The sequence below is a fragment of the Scyliorhinus torazame genome, chromosome 7 (genome assembly GCF_047496885.1).
Source record: "Scyliorhinus torazame isolate Kashiwa2021f chromosome 7, sScyTor2.1, whole genome shotgun sequence".
NCBI classification, from domain to species: domain Eukaryota; kingdom Metazoa; phylum Chordata; class Chondrichthyes; order Carcharhiniformes; family Scyliorhinidae; genus Scyliorhinus; species Scyliorhinus torazame.
Window position 1 is genome coordinate 136,759,175 of NC_092713.1, and position 15,694 is coordinate 136,774,868.

General features: G+C 43.3%; 1 protein-coding gene across 2 annotated transcripts in view; it reads left to right on the forward strand.

The window, feature by feature from the left end:
• The window catches only part of mettl13 (methyltransferase 13, eEF1A lysine and N-terminal methyltransferase), a 36,809-nt gene extending 21,894 nt beyond the window's left edge, over window positions 1–14,915 (forward strand). For both annotated transcript variants that reach the window (XM_072511555.1, XM_072511554.1), the window contains exons 5-9: window positions 1,871–2,069; window positions 3,421–3,600; window positions 5,596–5,808; window positions 10,464–10,595; window positions 14,374–14,915. In XM_072511555.1, coding sequence (XP_072367656.1) covers window positions 1,871–2,069; window positions 3,421–3,600; window positions 5,596–5,808; window positions 10,464–10,595; window positions 14,374–14,648 — 999 coding nt within the window. In that variant the 3' untranslated portion in view covers window positions 14,649–14,915. The remainder of the gene's footprint in view (window positions 1–1,870; window positions 2,070–3,420; window positions 3,601–5,595; window positions 5,809–10,463; window positions 10,596–14,373) is intronic.
• Window positions 14,916–15,694: the final 779 nt, after the last annotated feature.

The following is a 15,694-nucleotide window of genomic DNA, read 5'->3' on the forward strand; positions in this document are numbered from 1 at the left end:
AAGGTGGTGTTGAAGGAAGGAGTGGGAGAGGGCAAGGTATCCGAGATCTACAAGGAGCTAATGCACTGGGAGGGAGCCCCAATAGGAGAAGTCAAGCGGAAATGGGAGGAGGAACTGCGATGGGGGGTGGGTAATGGAGACTGGGCTGTGGGGGGAAACTCTGAGGAAGGTGAATGCATCCTTATTGTATGCAAGGCTCAGCCTTATCCAGATTAAGGTAGTCCATCGGGCGCATATGATGGTGGCCAGGATGAGCAGGTTCTTTGAGGCGGTGCACGGATTGGCCCATGAACCATGCCCACATGTTCTGGGTGAATGTGGCCCCGAGTCCAGAAGTGGCAATGTTTTAGTGTGTTGGAAGACCTGGGGTCCAGGAGGCGAGGCCGCGTTCTGGCCTTTGCCTCCCTGGTAGCCCGGAGACAGATTTTGCTGGAGTGGAGGGACTCGGAGCCACCGAAGCCGGGGTTGTGGGTGAATGACCTAGCGGCCTTCCTCAGGCTGGAGAAAATTAAGTTCCTTTTAAGAGGGTCAGTTGATGGACATGCTTTGAGGTGGAAGCCATTCATCGACTACTTCAAGGAAAACTCATAGAATCATAGAATTTACAGTGCAGAAGGACCATTCGGCCATCGAATCTGCACCGGCCCTTGGAATGAGCATCCTACTTAAACCCACACTTCCACCCTATCCCCGTAACCCAGTAACTCTACCAACCTTTATTGGACACAAAGGACAATTTAGCATGGCCAATCCACCTAACTTGCACATCTTTGGACTGTGGGAGGAAACCGGAGCACCCGGAGGAAACCCACACAGACACGGGGAGAACATGCAGACTCCGCACAGACAGCGACTCAAGCCGGGAATCGAACCTGCGACCCTGGTGTTGTGAAGCACAGAGCTAACGACTGTGCTACCGTGCCGGTGCCGTGAGGTGTCATCGGCGGCGGGGGGGGGGTTCCTGTTTGTTCTTACTCTTGTGTTGGTTTGTGTTTAATGTTCATACAAATGCCTTAATAGAAATATTTTTAAAACATTCCTTTGGGCAAACTTTTGGTCAACTGACCTAGTATCTCCTCATGTGGCTCGATATTGCACTTGCCGTTATAATATTCCTGTGAAATGCCTTGGGATGGTTCATTACATTAAAGATGCTTTATCAATATACACTGCTGGAGCCCTAAATTGTGTAATCTGAATTACAGAATTGTTACAGCACAAAAGAGGCCATTTGGCCTGTCGTGTTTGTGCTGGCTCCCTGAAGGAGCAATTTACTTAGTTCCATGCCCCTGCTTTCTTCCTGTAGCCCTGCCCATTTTTCCTTTTTCAGATAATCCAATTCCCTCTTGAATGCTTGATCGAACCTGCTTCCACTGCACTCTCGGGCAGCGCATTCCAGATCCTAACTACTTGCTGCATGAAAAAATCTCCTTTGCCAATTACATATATCTGTGTCCTCTTGTTCTTGATGCTTCCACCAATGGGAAAAGGTTTTCTCTGGCTGATCTGTCAAAAACCCTCATCATTTTCATTATCTCCATCGATCTCCCTCCTACAAGAGAAATTATCCCACTTCTCCAGTCCGTCTGAGTTTTCTCATCCCTGGAACTTTTCCTTTCACAGTGTGCTGTTGTTTAGAAGCTTGGGAGCTCACTAGATATTTTGTCTCCAGTTGCACTTTTGGCTTGTCAGAAATGATTGCTGAGTGCAATTTAACAAACTGATGCTTTGTCATTTATATTGACATAGCGAATGCTTCTTCGGTGTAACAGTAAAGTTTATTTTTCTCTTTAGTTTGCCATTTGTAAATGAACAGCTTGAACAGTCAATATTTCCCTTAAGCAGCAGTCATGATTCTGTTATTGTGCAGGTTCCGTTTCTATCAGTTGGTGGAGATATCGGGGTTCGCACCGTCCAATGTCGTGGTACGAGCGACATGAGTGGGGAATATGTCATTGAAGATGTCAAGGGAGAAGATGGCAACTATTTCCGGCATCTTGTGTTCCTCAGTAATGTCAATGTGGTGCAGTCGGAGGCTAAGCTCTTCTTACACACCGTCTCAAAGTCAGGTACTGTTTGAAAGTTTAGTCGTGGCTTGAGAAGAGACTTGTGCAGTGCTTCTGAGCAATTGAAAAACTGATCATTCTCCTACAACATGGAACAATGGAGAGGAAATGGTGACCAAGAGACTTAACCTAACTGAGGGCTTTTGATCGCCTCATGCCAAAAGAGTTCTTGCGTTTAATGTTTCAATTGCCGGAGTGTAGTGCTCAGCCACTGTCCACTTTTGGAGTTATTTCGGTTTAAAAAAAATTGTGCTTGCACATATATGTTATGCTATGTGCACAAACTGAATGTGTAATGGATAGTATGTTTGTGATGCTGCTATACATTCATTGCTCTGTAATCTTAACTTGACTGCAGGTTTATGTGGGACTTTGTGTGCTGATATAGTGACTACGGAGGGCTTTAGGTCTACAGCAAATTTTCACCCAAAACCCACTTACTTGCATGATTTGCAGCAAGAACGAAAATAATATTTTTGGATCGATATTAATAACTGTTTAAAGGAAGCTGGACTGGTTCAGTGAGTAGCTCTCCTGCTGTGGAGCCGGAGGGCCCCAGGTTTAAGTCCTATCCAGGACTTCTAGCTACGAAAGAGGCAAGTGAGCAGGTAGTGATGCTGGCCCCAAACCTTGGTAAATGGGGTGGGTTAGTGGCTGGAGGGGTATCTGGCTGTAAATCCACCTCCCAAATGCAAATATAATGGTTGATAAGAAGGTGATCAACCAGCATTGTTGTACCCATGTAACATGGGAAAAGCCAGAAGAGAAACTGTTGATACCTGCTCAATATCTGCCATTCTAAAGACCCCACAACCCCAGCCAAGCCACTTTCAGTTTTTTGGGATAAATATTGTCTGTATTGCATGACAGATTTATGGTATACTATATTGTTTTTTTAACACAATGCTGTGGCAATCAGTTGACTCCTGATAATCATATAATTGTGATTATTCTGCACATGCAAAATGTAATGCAAAAGACAGATCAGGAATTTTGTAAATGATATCTAAGATTGTTAAAATAGTTATCAGGGTGGAGCGGGTTTCGCTGGAGTTGCCTAATTTTGAACTCTTGCTTTCTCCTGTCAGCTTGTGGAGGAAAGCAGAATTTTTCTCTGGCTGAAAAGAATGTTGCCCCAGCGGGCTGGAGGGGTGGGTGTGGGAGTGGGATATTCTCTGATGCCAACCTGCATCATTCCTCTCAGTAGCATAGCATGTTGAAGTACCAATGCACCACACATCCCACCAGCATTGGTTTCTCATTTTAATGGTAAGTAATAACCCACAAGGGTTCGGTTTAATTTTCAGAGCACAGATGTTTTATCTTATGTTTATTTTTTCTTTCCCCAAACTAGTTACGTCGCAAAAAAAGACAAAGAAAGAGAAGCGGAGGGGGCGGCCATGTTCGGAGACTAACAAGGCTTCGAATCCCATAGCTGGTCAGGCTGTCGACAAAAGCTACCTGTGCTGTGATCATCATCGAGCCATGATAGCTGGCTTGGTTCTCCTAAATAAAAAGGGTGGTTTACTTGCAGGTAAGGTGCAAGTTAAAAAGAACAAGGTTAAAGTATAACAGAGAACAGTTTTTGTTTACAAAGTACTTTTTAAGGTAGCAAAACACCCCAAGGTGCTTTGCAGGAGTTTGACCAGAACAAAACTGACATTAAGACAAACGATGAGGCTGAAAGGAGATGGAAGAGAGGTGCAGGGTTTAAGGGAAGGAATTCCAGAGCCTCAGACCTGCAAGTTTAAAGTGTTGGCCGCTAATAACAGGATGATGGAAGTGGGAGCATGGTGGATATGATGGCTGGGTTGCAGGGCAGGGTAAAAGTTCTAAGATGGTTTTGGGCTGGAGGTGTTTAGAGATAGGAGGAGCGAGGACATGTAAAGTTTCGAACGGAAGAATGAGAATCTTAGTATTGAGGTATTGGTCGATCCACTGTCTGTCAGTCAGCACAGGGTTGATGGCGAACTCCAATCCTGATTTGCAGTTAGACTGTTTTTAGATAAACATGCAGGCTTTCAGACTATACATTCTACAATTTGAAGTCCCATGATGCCGCTTTCTCAAAGAGCAAGAAAGAGCTTGTTTGAAAGGCCAGTGTCCTCATGTGAGTAAATGGATGCGAGACTGACCTTTTATCTTGCCCATTTGCAGCTACATTTTAAACCTGAAACCTGGTGGAATAAGACGTCTCTCACGGAGTGGGGGGGGGGGGGGGAAACCAAAATTGGTCAACGAAATGAACACGCATGTTTTCCATTTTGTTGAGGATGGGTGCTGAGTATTACTTTAATATTTCAATATTCTATTGAGTACATGCCAAAGTTGTCAGTTTTACAAAATGGCCTATTTTTTGGAAAGTTAGCTTTTATGCATGTGGAGAAGTGATGTTCAGAAACAGCTTTACTCCAAAAGATTACACTTTTTTGCAGAGAAGCAAAGAATATGAGACTATTTGGCTTTAATATCAAAAGAGGGGGGGGGGGCAAAGCTTCTGAGTGGCCTTGCGGAATATTATTTGTTGCTGTAGTGTTGGAGTGATGTTGATAATAGCTCGGATGAAACATTCTTTTGCCTGTGATGATACTAGGGAAGGAGTTTTCACATTCTGCCACGTCAGAAGTTGGGATGATGTGTAACTTGGAGGGGAATTTGGAAGTGATGTTCCCACAGCATTGTGGCTCTTGGCTTTCTCATTTGTAGCAATCTCAGAGGAGCAAGATGCAGCTGAAGTAATCCTGGTGAGTTAGTGCAGTATAAAAGGGAGGCCGTGGTGTAGTGGTATTGTCACTACACTAGTAATCCAGAGGATATGGCAGTGGACTGGGCCAAGGTAGGGTGCTTTTTCGGAGGGTCTGTGCAGATTTGATGGGCCGAATATCCTCCTCCACTGGAGGGATTCTATACATGGCGGGCAGCTACAGTGTGTCGTGTGTCATTGGATACTGAGTGTAGCAGCATGGGTCACCAGTCAAGCAAATTGCTGTGACTTGATGTTGAATTTCTTGAGCTTGTATGGGTGCACACTACTGCTAACCTTCCATCCTTAATACTTCATCTTGTCCAAGGTTATACTGGGCACACTCTGTACTGTCATAGGTTGTGCTTGGCAACCATGCCTGACCTTGCTGAAATCAAAAGTTTAAATGAATTCGACTCTTTCCATGGTCTTGTCTTGTCCCACTCTCTCTCAGGAACTTCACCCAGATCAATAGTGCCCTCCTGCCACATTCCAATTCTCTAACATTTGTGCTTCCAACTCCACCCCACCCCCCAGAATCTCCGTGGTGGACTCTCAATCTCTCGATTTCTCGCTCCTCCTTGGTTGCTCCCATCCTAACTTATCATTATTTGCCTCATATCATGTGTGGAAAGTCACGTTAATGCAAGCTATTTTGGTGGTGCCTGAATTGTACATTTTGCGGATAGAAATGCAAGTTCTGTTTTGAGTGAAATGTTACCGATCCTGACCCAAATGTTTAGCTGAATGAGTGATCAAACTTTGCCTTTCTTGTATCACCCATAGACACCCCCTTTTCTCTGCTGGTGGTTGGCCTCGGTGGCGGCAGTCTTCCAACATTTATTCATGACTATTTCTCCAAATCGACTGTTGATGCAATTGAAATTGACCCTGTGATGTTGGAGGTGGCGGCCACATGGTTTGAGTTTTCCCAAGACGAACGAATGAAGGTGATTCTGGCAGATGGCTTGAACTATATCCGTACAGTTGCGGACAGTGGTAAGAAACCCAGAAGATCAATATTTGTAAGAGCATATGCACTCCCTTCCACGATTATTCTTCCTCCTCTCCTCATTGCTAATGAGTTTTAATTCTCTAGATTTATATAGTATCCAATCTTAGGAAACAAACGCACACACATGGGGGGAGGTAGTGGTGGCTTACCAATAGTGGTGTTGTCAGTGGACTAGTAGTAGACCCAGGATAAGGTGGCAGATGGTAGAATTTGAATTCAATAGAAATCTGGAATTAGAAGTCTAATGATGACCATGAAACCATTGTCGATTGTTGTAAAAACCCATCTGGTTCACTAATGTAAATGAAACCCGCTATCCTTACCTGGTCTGGCCTACGTGTGACTCCAGATCCACAGCAAAGTGGCCTCATGGAAGTAAGACACTCAGTTCAAGGGGCAATTAGGGATGGGTGACTCCCACATTCCCTGAAAGAATAAAAAAGCATACACATGTAGCCTTCTGACTAACAAGAATTTGGATGTTATTCACACAGTTCAGCACCATCTGATCTCATATGGCATGGCATGCCATCCTTTATCATTGGGTGAAGTGTAGCTAGAAATGATAAGAATGCCACCAACATGAATGAACCATGTAATGTTGCAAAAAATGGAACAAATGTGAAAATGGAGGAATATCGATACTAAAGAAGGCATGCTGAAATCTAGACACTTGAATTACAAGTTAAGAGAAACAGAAAATGTACGAGAGCAATAGTTAAAAGAGGATAGTGATTAGATTGACGAGGAAGGGTGGACCGTCTGTATGCACAGGCAACGGAGATCAGAGCTACTTGGCATTAAGAACTGAAAACAGGCGGCAAGAGTGTGAAAGCGAAATGTTTTATTAACAAATCCCAATGAAATAAGAAAAAGATGGAAGTACATTGAAGAACGATGTGCAAAAAAATGAAAAATCCAAAATGATTGAGTTGGAAGGAGAGAGTAATGTTGAAATCCATTTCAATTGACCAGAAATACTGGGGAGTGAGTTAAGAGCAGCAATGAATGAAATAGAAACTGGAAATAGATTAAATTGATTACAGTTTAATCTATGGGGAAAAAAGCTCACGATTGATGTTTACTGAGCTGTGCAAAGATATTAAATTATCAGGAAAATGGGCAGAGGACTTCATGCAGAAAATAATGATGGTTCCAAGAAGCCAAAGGTACGTTCTGACTTACATACAATTGGTCTGACTATTCATGAACTACATTGGAGATGACCAGTTTGGACTCCAGGGAGGAAGAGAATCAATCAGCATTGGAAGATTAATGAGTGAATGCAGTTTAGCGTTTGCACAGGAAATATGGCCGGGTCTTTTGGGCAGGATCGTAGATTCCCACCGAAAGTCAATAGACTTCTGTCTTCTGTCTGCCTCTCCGAATTTTCTATTCCTATGCCGACGTCTCCCGCCACAGGCAGGAAATTCCTGGCCCACATGTTTGTTTTGTAAATTGTGAAAAAGCATTGATCGGGTTAACTGGATTAAGCTCTTGAGGGTACTGAAAGACATTGGAATAGACTGGAGAGATGGACAACACAAAAAAAATTTGTATATGGCACAAGTTAAGAGTAGCCAACGGGGAGGTGGAATAATGTGTCATTGGAAGGGGAGTTCAACAAATATCCTCTTCAATGTCTTTGTAGAAGCATGGAAGAAGGTCAAAGAAGCATTTGAAGACAAAGAAACTGACTTTAAAATGGGGGGGGGGGGGGGGAAGGTAAATGATTAAATGCTTTGGAATGAAAATGAAGATATACAAACCAAAGTCATGCATATATCAATCTCCAAGAAATATTCCTTCAATCATAGAGGAAAAGAGCTAGAACAAGTGAAAAAATTCAGCTGTTAAGCATAATATTTGCAGATGGAAGGAGCAGTAAAGAAATAAGACCAAAAACAACAATGGGAAAGGCTACATCTGATAAAAAGAGACTGTTGCTAAATGGAAAGCTGAAGAAGGAATTCAAGAAGCGACTTGTAAAGAGCTTGATTTGGAATGTTGTTTTGTATGGGTGTGAGACTTGGACCTTAGGAAGGAGGAGATCAATTTGCTAAATAGCTTGGAAATGTGAGTTTGCAGGGGAATGGAAAGGATCAGGCGGGCAGAAAAAGTAACAAATGGTGAGGTGACATGGAGAGTGAAGAAAGACAATTGTTGAATGTAATTTGGAAAAGACAGAGACTGGATTAGGTCACATTTTAAGAGGAAACGGACTTGTAAGATGTTATGGAGGGAAGATTTCAAGGAAAAGCAGGAAGAGGACAAGAATATCAATGTTGGATAGTTTGAAAATTGAAGGAAAGAGTGGTTAGGGCAGCACGGTAGCATTGTGGATAGCACTGTGGCTTCACAGTGTCAGGGTCCCAGGTTCGATTCCCGGCTTGGGTCACTGTCTGTGCGGAGTCTGCACATTCTCCCCGTGTCTGCGTGTGTTCCCTCCGGGTGCTCCGGTTTTCTCCCACAGTCCAAAGACGTGCAGGTTAGGTGGATTGGCCACGATAAATTGCCCTTAGTGACCAAAAAAAGGTTAGGAGGGGTTATTGGGTTAGGGGGATAGGGCGGAAGACTGATTCTGAACCTTTGTGTAATTTCTGTTTCAAATTTCCTTGCTGTACATTTATTCTGTTTGATTTGATAGTCTGCAACTCTTGGTGTGGAGGTTAAAATCTTGGACTTAATCAGCCTTTGACATCTGCTTAGTTTTTTATTGACAGCACAATGCTTGCCAAAACCATCAGCATTTGCTGTCATCTTTGCAAACACACATAGGAGAGTACACAAGGTTCCATTTTATTTCCTTCAGTGTTACTCCATCTGCAGTGTGATCCATTCAGTTTGTGTTTTTTAAAAATTCCATGCCATTTATCTTGGTATGGAGATCCTAAGTGAAGGAGAGTGGGCAGATAGAGCACTGGATGCTTCTGCTTTTTGCTGACTTCCTTTCCAGACACGCGCAGATTGTGGTTAATTTTGTCTGACATCGGAGACATATTTACACGGTAGAGGGCCTATCACTCAAAGCCAGTTACATTTTCATCTGCATTTCAACTGAATCTGTTTTTGCTATCCCTGAAGATTTACCACTGAGCAGTGAAATCTGCTGATTAACATAATTATCCTTCTGCTCAAACTAATCTTATAATGTCTGTCACATTTTCCTAACTGATGGGATGAAAAAGATTGCTTGTTTCAGCCCTGCAAGCCTATCCTTCCATTTGTTTTCTCACGATCCCAGTTAGCGTTATAACTGGATGTGAAGATCCCAGAATGGAACACTGGCTCAAAAGACTGTAACTTTTAATTTTTTAAATATAAAACATGGAGGAATAGAGTCACAGGACAGTGAGTTAGTTTTAACAACAAGAAGAAATTTAAACATGAAAAATGGGTTATGATGCAATACTCCTTTACTCACCATAAATCGCCACAGCACTCGAGAACCATAGGCTGCTCTCCCCTCTTGAGAGGGAGAGAGAAGACTGGTGGCAATTTGACCTAAGGGTCACCACACCTCAGGCGAGGGGCAAGATTGAGAACGCTCAGGCGAGGGGCAAGATGGAGAACGCGGGACCTTCATGGATAACCTCAGCCGGTACGGGAATTGAACTTGCGCTGTTGCCACTTCTGCACATCAAGAACCAGCCATCCAGCCAACTGAGCTAACCGACTCCCCTGAGCTTAACAAATACACACCGATTTTAAGATTAGCATGGATTACAAAGCATATCTAAAGCTACAACGGCCTCAGTAACACAACGCCTCTTTAAACGCACAAGATGGCTGTGGCCAAATACGCTCTTCACTCTGAATGTTTGTGGATTTCTTTTCAAAATCCCCTCAGATGATTATCTCATTAGAGTTTCCAAACTCCACTCCCAAATAAACCTTTTCGACCTTTCAAGAGCTAAGCAACCATTGCTAGTTTCTTTACTCTTCACCCCGTAGCTTTCTCTAAGCACAATAGAAACAGAGTTGGAATTTAACCAACCCCCACACATACAAACACCTTTGTCCAGCATGAATCTAACTATAGGTTTCACTCTTCCAGGCACAGAAACATTAAATTGAACCCATTTAAAACTATACCTTATTTTTAATGTTTGCCAGTACAAATATAAATCCCTTAAAACTACCTTTGTTTTCCTAACACTGGTATGCTGCGCCAAATGCAACTTTCTACCATCTTCTGCATCAGCATATTTAGGACATAAATAGGACGGTCCTGGGCTTAATATTATCGTATGTTTGCACTGATAGAAAATGTGCGTGCTCATTGTAGTTTTTCCTTCCTCTGGGTCACGGTTCAGTACAAAATGTGTGCTAAAAACAAAACTGCAAATCTTTTAAACCAACTGAGTGCATTAAAATCCGAACCACTGCAATGTTTGCCTGATTGTGAGCTTCTTCAATTCCCATCTCTTTGGTTGAATTGGTACTGCCCTAACCATTAAACAAGAAGTTATATTTTAATCTTCTGGAACTTTGCAGAATAAGCTAAAGGTTTCTGATTTTTCTGATGGATGACTGTGTGCTTACTATTTTCCCTTGATCCGATTCCTGCAGCCACCCTCGATCGGTACATAGAGAAAAAGATGATTAAAATCAAAACATGCTTTTTTCATTGCCTTAGGGAATGGCGCCTACGATGTCATTATGTTTGATGTGGATAGCAAAGACACCACCCTGGGAATGAGCTGTCCTCCTCCAGCTTTCGTAGATGACCCATTTCTACAAAAAGTTCGAAATCTTCTGGCACCCCAAGGTGAATGTTGTATATCTTTTGAATATTTAATAAATTGTGTTGCGTCCGACTATACTTGTAAGACAGGTACATTGTCTACATTGTTGCCAGAAAACAGGTCATGTGGTACACACTAAACCTCAGTGCCTGCACCTCTTTTTATGAAGTTTTATTTGTGGGCCTCTTTTTGAGTGCAAGACTTTGTTGCATGGTTTTAAAGGAGCAATACAATTTGTGTGTGCTGTACTGGTTTTGCTCATGTGAATGGCCTTTTGGAATATGTCAGCGCATTTCCGCCTTTTGCACACTGCAGTTAAAATGTTGTGCTTTCTTGAACCAGCTTTGACTCTGGTAGTCAGAAAGTCACGTTTTCAAGTCCCACAGCAGGATATGAACACTTGAGCCTTGACTGACATTTCAGTGCAGTTTCAAGGGAGCGCTGCACTGACTGAGGCGTGGCCTTTCAGTTGAGACTTTGGATATAGTGGATGTTTAAGACTCTGTGGTACGAATCGGGGAAAAAAACAATGAAGTCCTGACTAAAACATGTCCATTAAACAATATGAGTGAAACAGTATCTGGTTATTTATCTCATTGCCTTTTGTGTGATCTTGCTCGATGCTGCTGTATTTGTACATGGAGCAGGAGTGACTACATTTCAAAAGCATTTTGTTGGCTGTGTCTCATTTTGGGACATCCTGAAGATGTGTAAGATGCTAACCAAGATACAAGGAGGGAGATGGTGGTTTTCAGAGGCCGAGGTTAATATCCTGGGGACATGTTTCAATCCGATCATGGTAACTAGTGGAATCTAAATGAAATTAATTAAATCTGGAATTGAAACAGTCTCTGTAATGGTGATCATTGATTGTCATTTAAAAACCTCCTCGTGGTGGGAAGGAAGCATCTTCCGGATATACCAGGATGTCGTAGCGGAGTTGGCGAAGCGTCGTGCGGCTTGTAATAAGGTGGAGTCAGGTTTGGGGTTGTGTTCCTGGCGAGGCTGAGACTGACTATTCAGTCGAAAGATTATGTTTTCAGTGTGTCGGATGAGGCGGAGGATTTTGTCAAGGAGCAGGGACTTAGACTTGATTAAATGGATTTGTTTGGGACTTTAATGGGGACGGATGAGAGGGGTTGGTTTGAGATATATGGTAGTTGGTATTGGTTGTATGTTTGGGACTGAGGAGGCTACGGTTGTCGGGGTGGGGGGGTGGGGGGGAGGGGGGGAGGGGGGGTAATGGTTAGGGTAACAATATGGGGAATATATGGCTCCCCCGGGGAGTTTAGGGGTGTTGGGTTTTTGTTACTCTTCTTTGCCAGGATGGGCTGGGGAGGGTTGTTTTTCTTTGTGGGGGGTGGGGGTTACCTTTGCTAGCTGTAAAGTTTTAGCTGGTGAACGGGAGTGAGGTGGGGGTAGGCATTGCGGCGTGTTAGACCTGTTCGGACAAGGTCCAGTGAGCCTAGCTTTTTTGGGTGTGGGAAGGGGTAGAGAGAGGAGGGAGTCATTTATTCTGGGAAGCTCTTTTCAGGTTTATGGCGTTGGGGGGGGGGGGGGGGGGCTGGAGGGGTGATGGGGTGGGGGGGGGGGGGGGGGGAGTGGGTAAAGATTTGATGGGGACCAAGGCTTTTCTTTGTCTCGCACTCGGGCCAGGGTTGGGGGCTAACTTGGATGGGTCCTGGGCCCGGGTCTACACTGTTACTCTCTGTGCCAATACAGAGGACGATCCCTCACATAGCCAGGAGATAAATAGCCAGACAATGTTTCATTCATGTTGTTTAATGTACATGTGTTAGTCAAGACACCCTAGCGTTTTTTTGAATAGTGCCATTGGATCTTATAAATAGACCTATATTTAATGCCTCAACTGAAAAACAGCACCTCAGTCAGTGCTGTGCTCCCTCAGTACTTACACCCCCGCACTGCCCACTTTCTCACCTACATGGCAACCCTTGATGACTCCAGCTGCAGACATGCAATCAGCTTCCACATTTGCTCTACCTCTCGACCACCTTTGCACTGTGTGATGAACGGAGGATTTCAGGAATATTAGAGTCTAACGATTGGGCAATTTAAGGGTTAAAAGCCTAGGGTTAGAGTGTGCTTGACTGCAGTGGTCATGTTTTTTTTAAATAATTCTGTTTTGCAGCGCTTGGGTGCTTTTAGGAGCCAGAAGATGAAATTGACAGAGCAATATGCTTTTCAGTCTGGGTCAATGCACTGTGGTTTAACTGGGTACGGTAGTGTTTTGTAGTGTTAAGGGTGATGTATATGCTCAATTCTCAGATATTTCAACCAGTATATTAATCAAAGTTGCGAGATGAACAAAGGACAAATTGTGAGTATAAATTCAACAATCTTTATTAAACACACAATTAACCTGTAAATGAACCCAAAATATATAATACCAGAAGGCAACTCACCACCATCTTCTGAAAGGCAACTAGGGATGGGCAATAAATGCTGGCCTAACCAGCGACGCCCACATCCTGTAAATGAATTTAAAATAAATACCCAAGATTCGATTATACAACTGCTTGTGGGTCTGATTCTTGAGTCCCTCTGGTCCATTGTCACGAAGGCGAGTGTCGCACACTGTTTCTTCCTGCCTTCCTTCTCTGATCAGTCGTCCTGATTGCCTCTGCATGGTGTCTTCGTGCTGATGTCCCTCGGCTGCCTGTTTTTATTCCCCCTCCCTTCACACCCTTTTTCCATTTCCTCTCGCTTTCTGCCAATGATGCCTTGGAGGTCGGTCTCCGCACCCAATGGTCCAGTTGATGACCATTTGTCAGGACACCTGAGCCCGCCCCAAGTGTCAATCTCTGGTGGTGGGGGCTGCACATAACCTGTTCACATATAAGGTAACAACAGAAACTCTGTGCCCAAGAGTCTGGCTCAATCTGGGCTACTGCATATCAATAGGTTGCGATGATGATCTGATCGGTGACTGACGAGGCAGGTCCAGGAACGTTCTGCAGCTTGTCTTTTGGTTGTGTATTTTACTATGGTCTGTTTGAATTTCAACAGCTTGCCTGAGGTTGGACTGTATTTAATTTAAAGTGTTCAATTCAGGATATCCAATTTAAGCACTGTCAGTGCACTTGCCCAGTGCTTATTGCTTGATGAGCTCCTTTCAGATAAAGGATAGTCAGCCTGAAGCCATCATCTTTGACCCCTGCCGTAACATCTTGCCACTAATTCTGTTTTCCACTCTGGAAATGGCTCGCAGTCACCCAAAGGTTCATCCCTTCACGGCTGCGCCCTTCCCAATCTCTAACCACCTCTTGCTTTACACCTTATTGACCACACCCTTACTGCTTTCCCCCACCCCTGTCAAATTCTCCATTGCTTTAAGTATCTTGCATGTCGCCACCATTGGCAACAACACTTTCAGAAACCTGGACCTCTCACTCTAGAATTCCATCCCTAAATCCCTCAACTTTTTCATACCCTTCACCTCAATCAAGATCCTTCTCAAAACCTGTTTCTTTGCCGAAGGGAGTAATGTGTTCCACAAGGGAATTTGAATGGCGGTGAGAAACTATAATTGTGGGTGTGCTGTAAGAAGATTTTTCAAAGAGAACTTTATTTTACATTTGGCCTGTGCTATATACTTGCAGGGAAGTTAGGTATGAAATTGTGTCAGACTTGGAATAGTGTCCCCTTGTCAACATGAACCTCGTTAGTCAGCTTGATGAATTTGAGAAGTTAAAATAAAATCTCAGGGTGCTTTTGTCAAAGAGAGGGAGGGAGAATCCATGTATGCATTTTAATGCACATTCATTTTCAATTTTTCAGGACTCTTCATTCTGAATCTGGTCTGCAGAGACAGTACATTGAAAGAGAAGGTTATGAAAGCGATCAAAGGAGTATTCCCTCTTATTTACCTCCAGAAGATTGAGGGTGAGATAAATGAAATTTTGTACTGCCAGTTGACCGTGGAACTTAAAACTAGATCGAAAGACCTTCTTGAAGCAGGTCAGATACTGGAAAATACTCTGAAGAAACATGGCAGATATTGGGACCAAACCTATAACCTTGCAGAAATGTTGAAGACAATTACAATTGTGTGAAGGTTTCCACACTCCTGTATCTAGATGAGTGGATGGTATTATTTCTGTTTATTTCTTGCAATGACTTGAGTTGCCATTTGCTGAGAAAGTGGATATTTCTTCGATGTTCAGCACCGTATTCTCAGCCAAACAAAATGGATGCACCTTAACATATTGCTCCAGGTATCTATGAAGTGCTATGAAAGTCTCCAATTTGTTTTAAGAATAAAACATTTGCTCCAAAATTCCTTTTCATACAATACGTAGAAGAGGTTGGTTGAAAAGAAACACTCTCATTGTGTATATTGGTTCTTTATATCTAATATAATTCCCAAGTATCACCAGGAATCTGGTGGGAAGGATGATATAGCTTGTTTGATGATTTTGTGGCTGTCAGTGGTGCTATGTACATACTGAGCCACTCTGACCATGAAATACACATTCAGTATTCAGTCAGCTAAATTTTGCTTCTGTGATGGTTGGCGCAGTAAACATAGAAACATGAAAAATAGGAGGAGGAGTAGGCCATTCAGCCCTTCGAGCCTACTCCACCATTCAATATGATAATGGCTGATCCTCTATCGCAGCATCATACTCCTGCACTCTCCCCATATCCCTTGACACTTTTAGGATCTAGAAATCTCTCTATTTCCTTATTGAATATATTCAGTGACTTGGCCTCCACAATCTTCTGTGGTAAAGAATTCCACAGATTTACCGCCCTCTGAGTGAAGAAATGTCTCCTCATCTCAGTTCTAAATGCCCTATCCGATATCCTGAGATTGTGACCCCTTGTTCTGGACCAGCCAGCCAGAGGAAACAACATCCCTGCAGCCATTCTGTCCAGTCCTGTCAGAATTTATATGTTTCAATGAGATCCCTTCTCATTCTTCTAAAATCCAGTGAAGTCAGGCCTAGTCCTTTTTTTAAATATACATTTAGAATACCCAATTATCTTATTCACCTACCCTGTATATCTTTTTAGGTTGTGGGGGTGAGGCCCACGCAGACACGGGGAGAATGTGCAAACTCCACATGGACAGTGACCCAGGGCCGGGATCGGAACC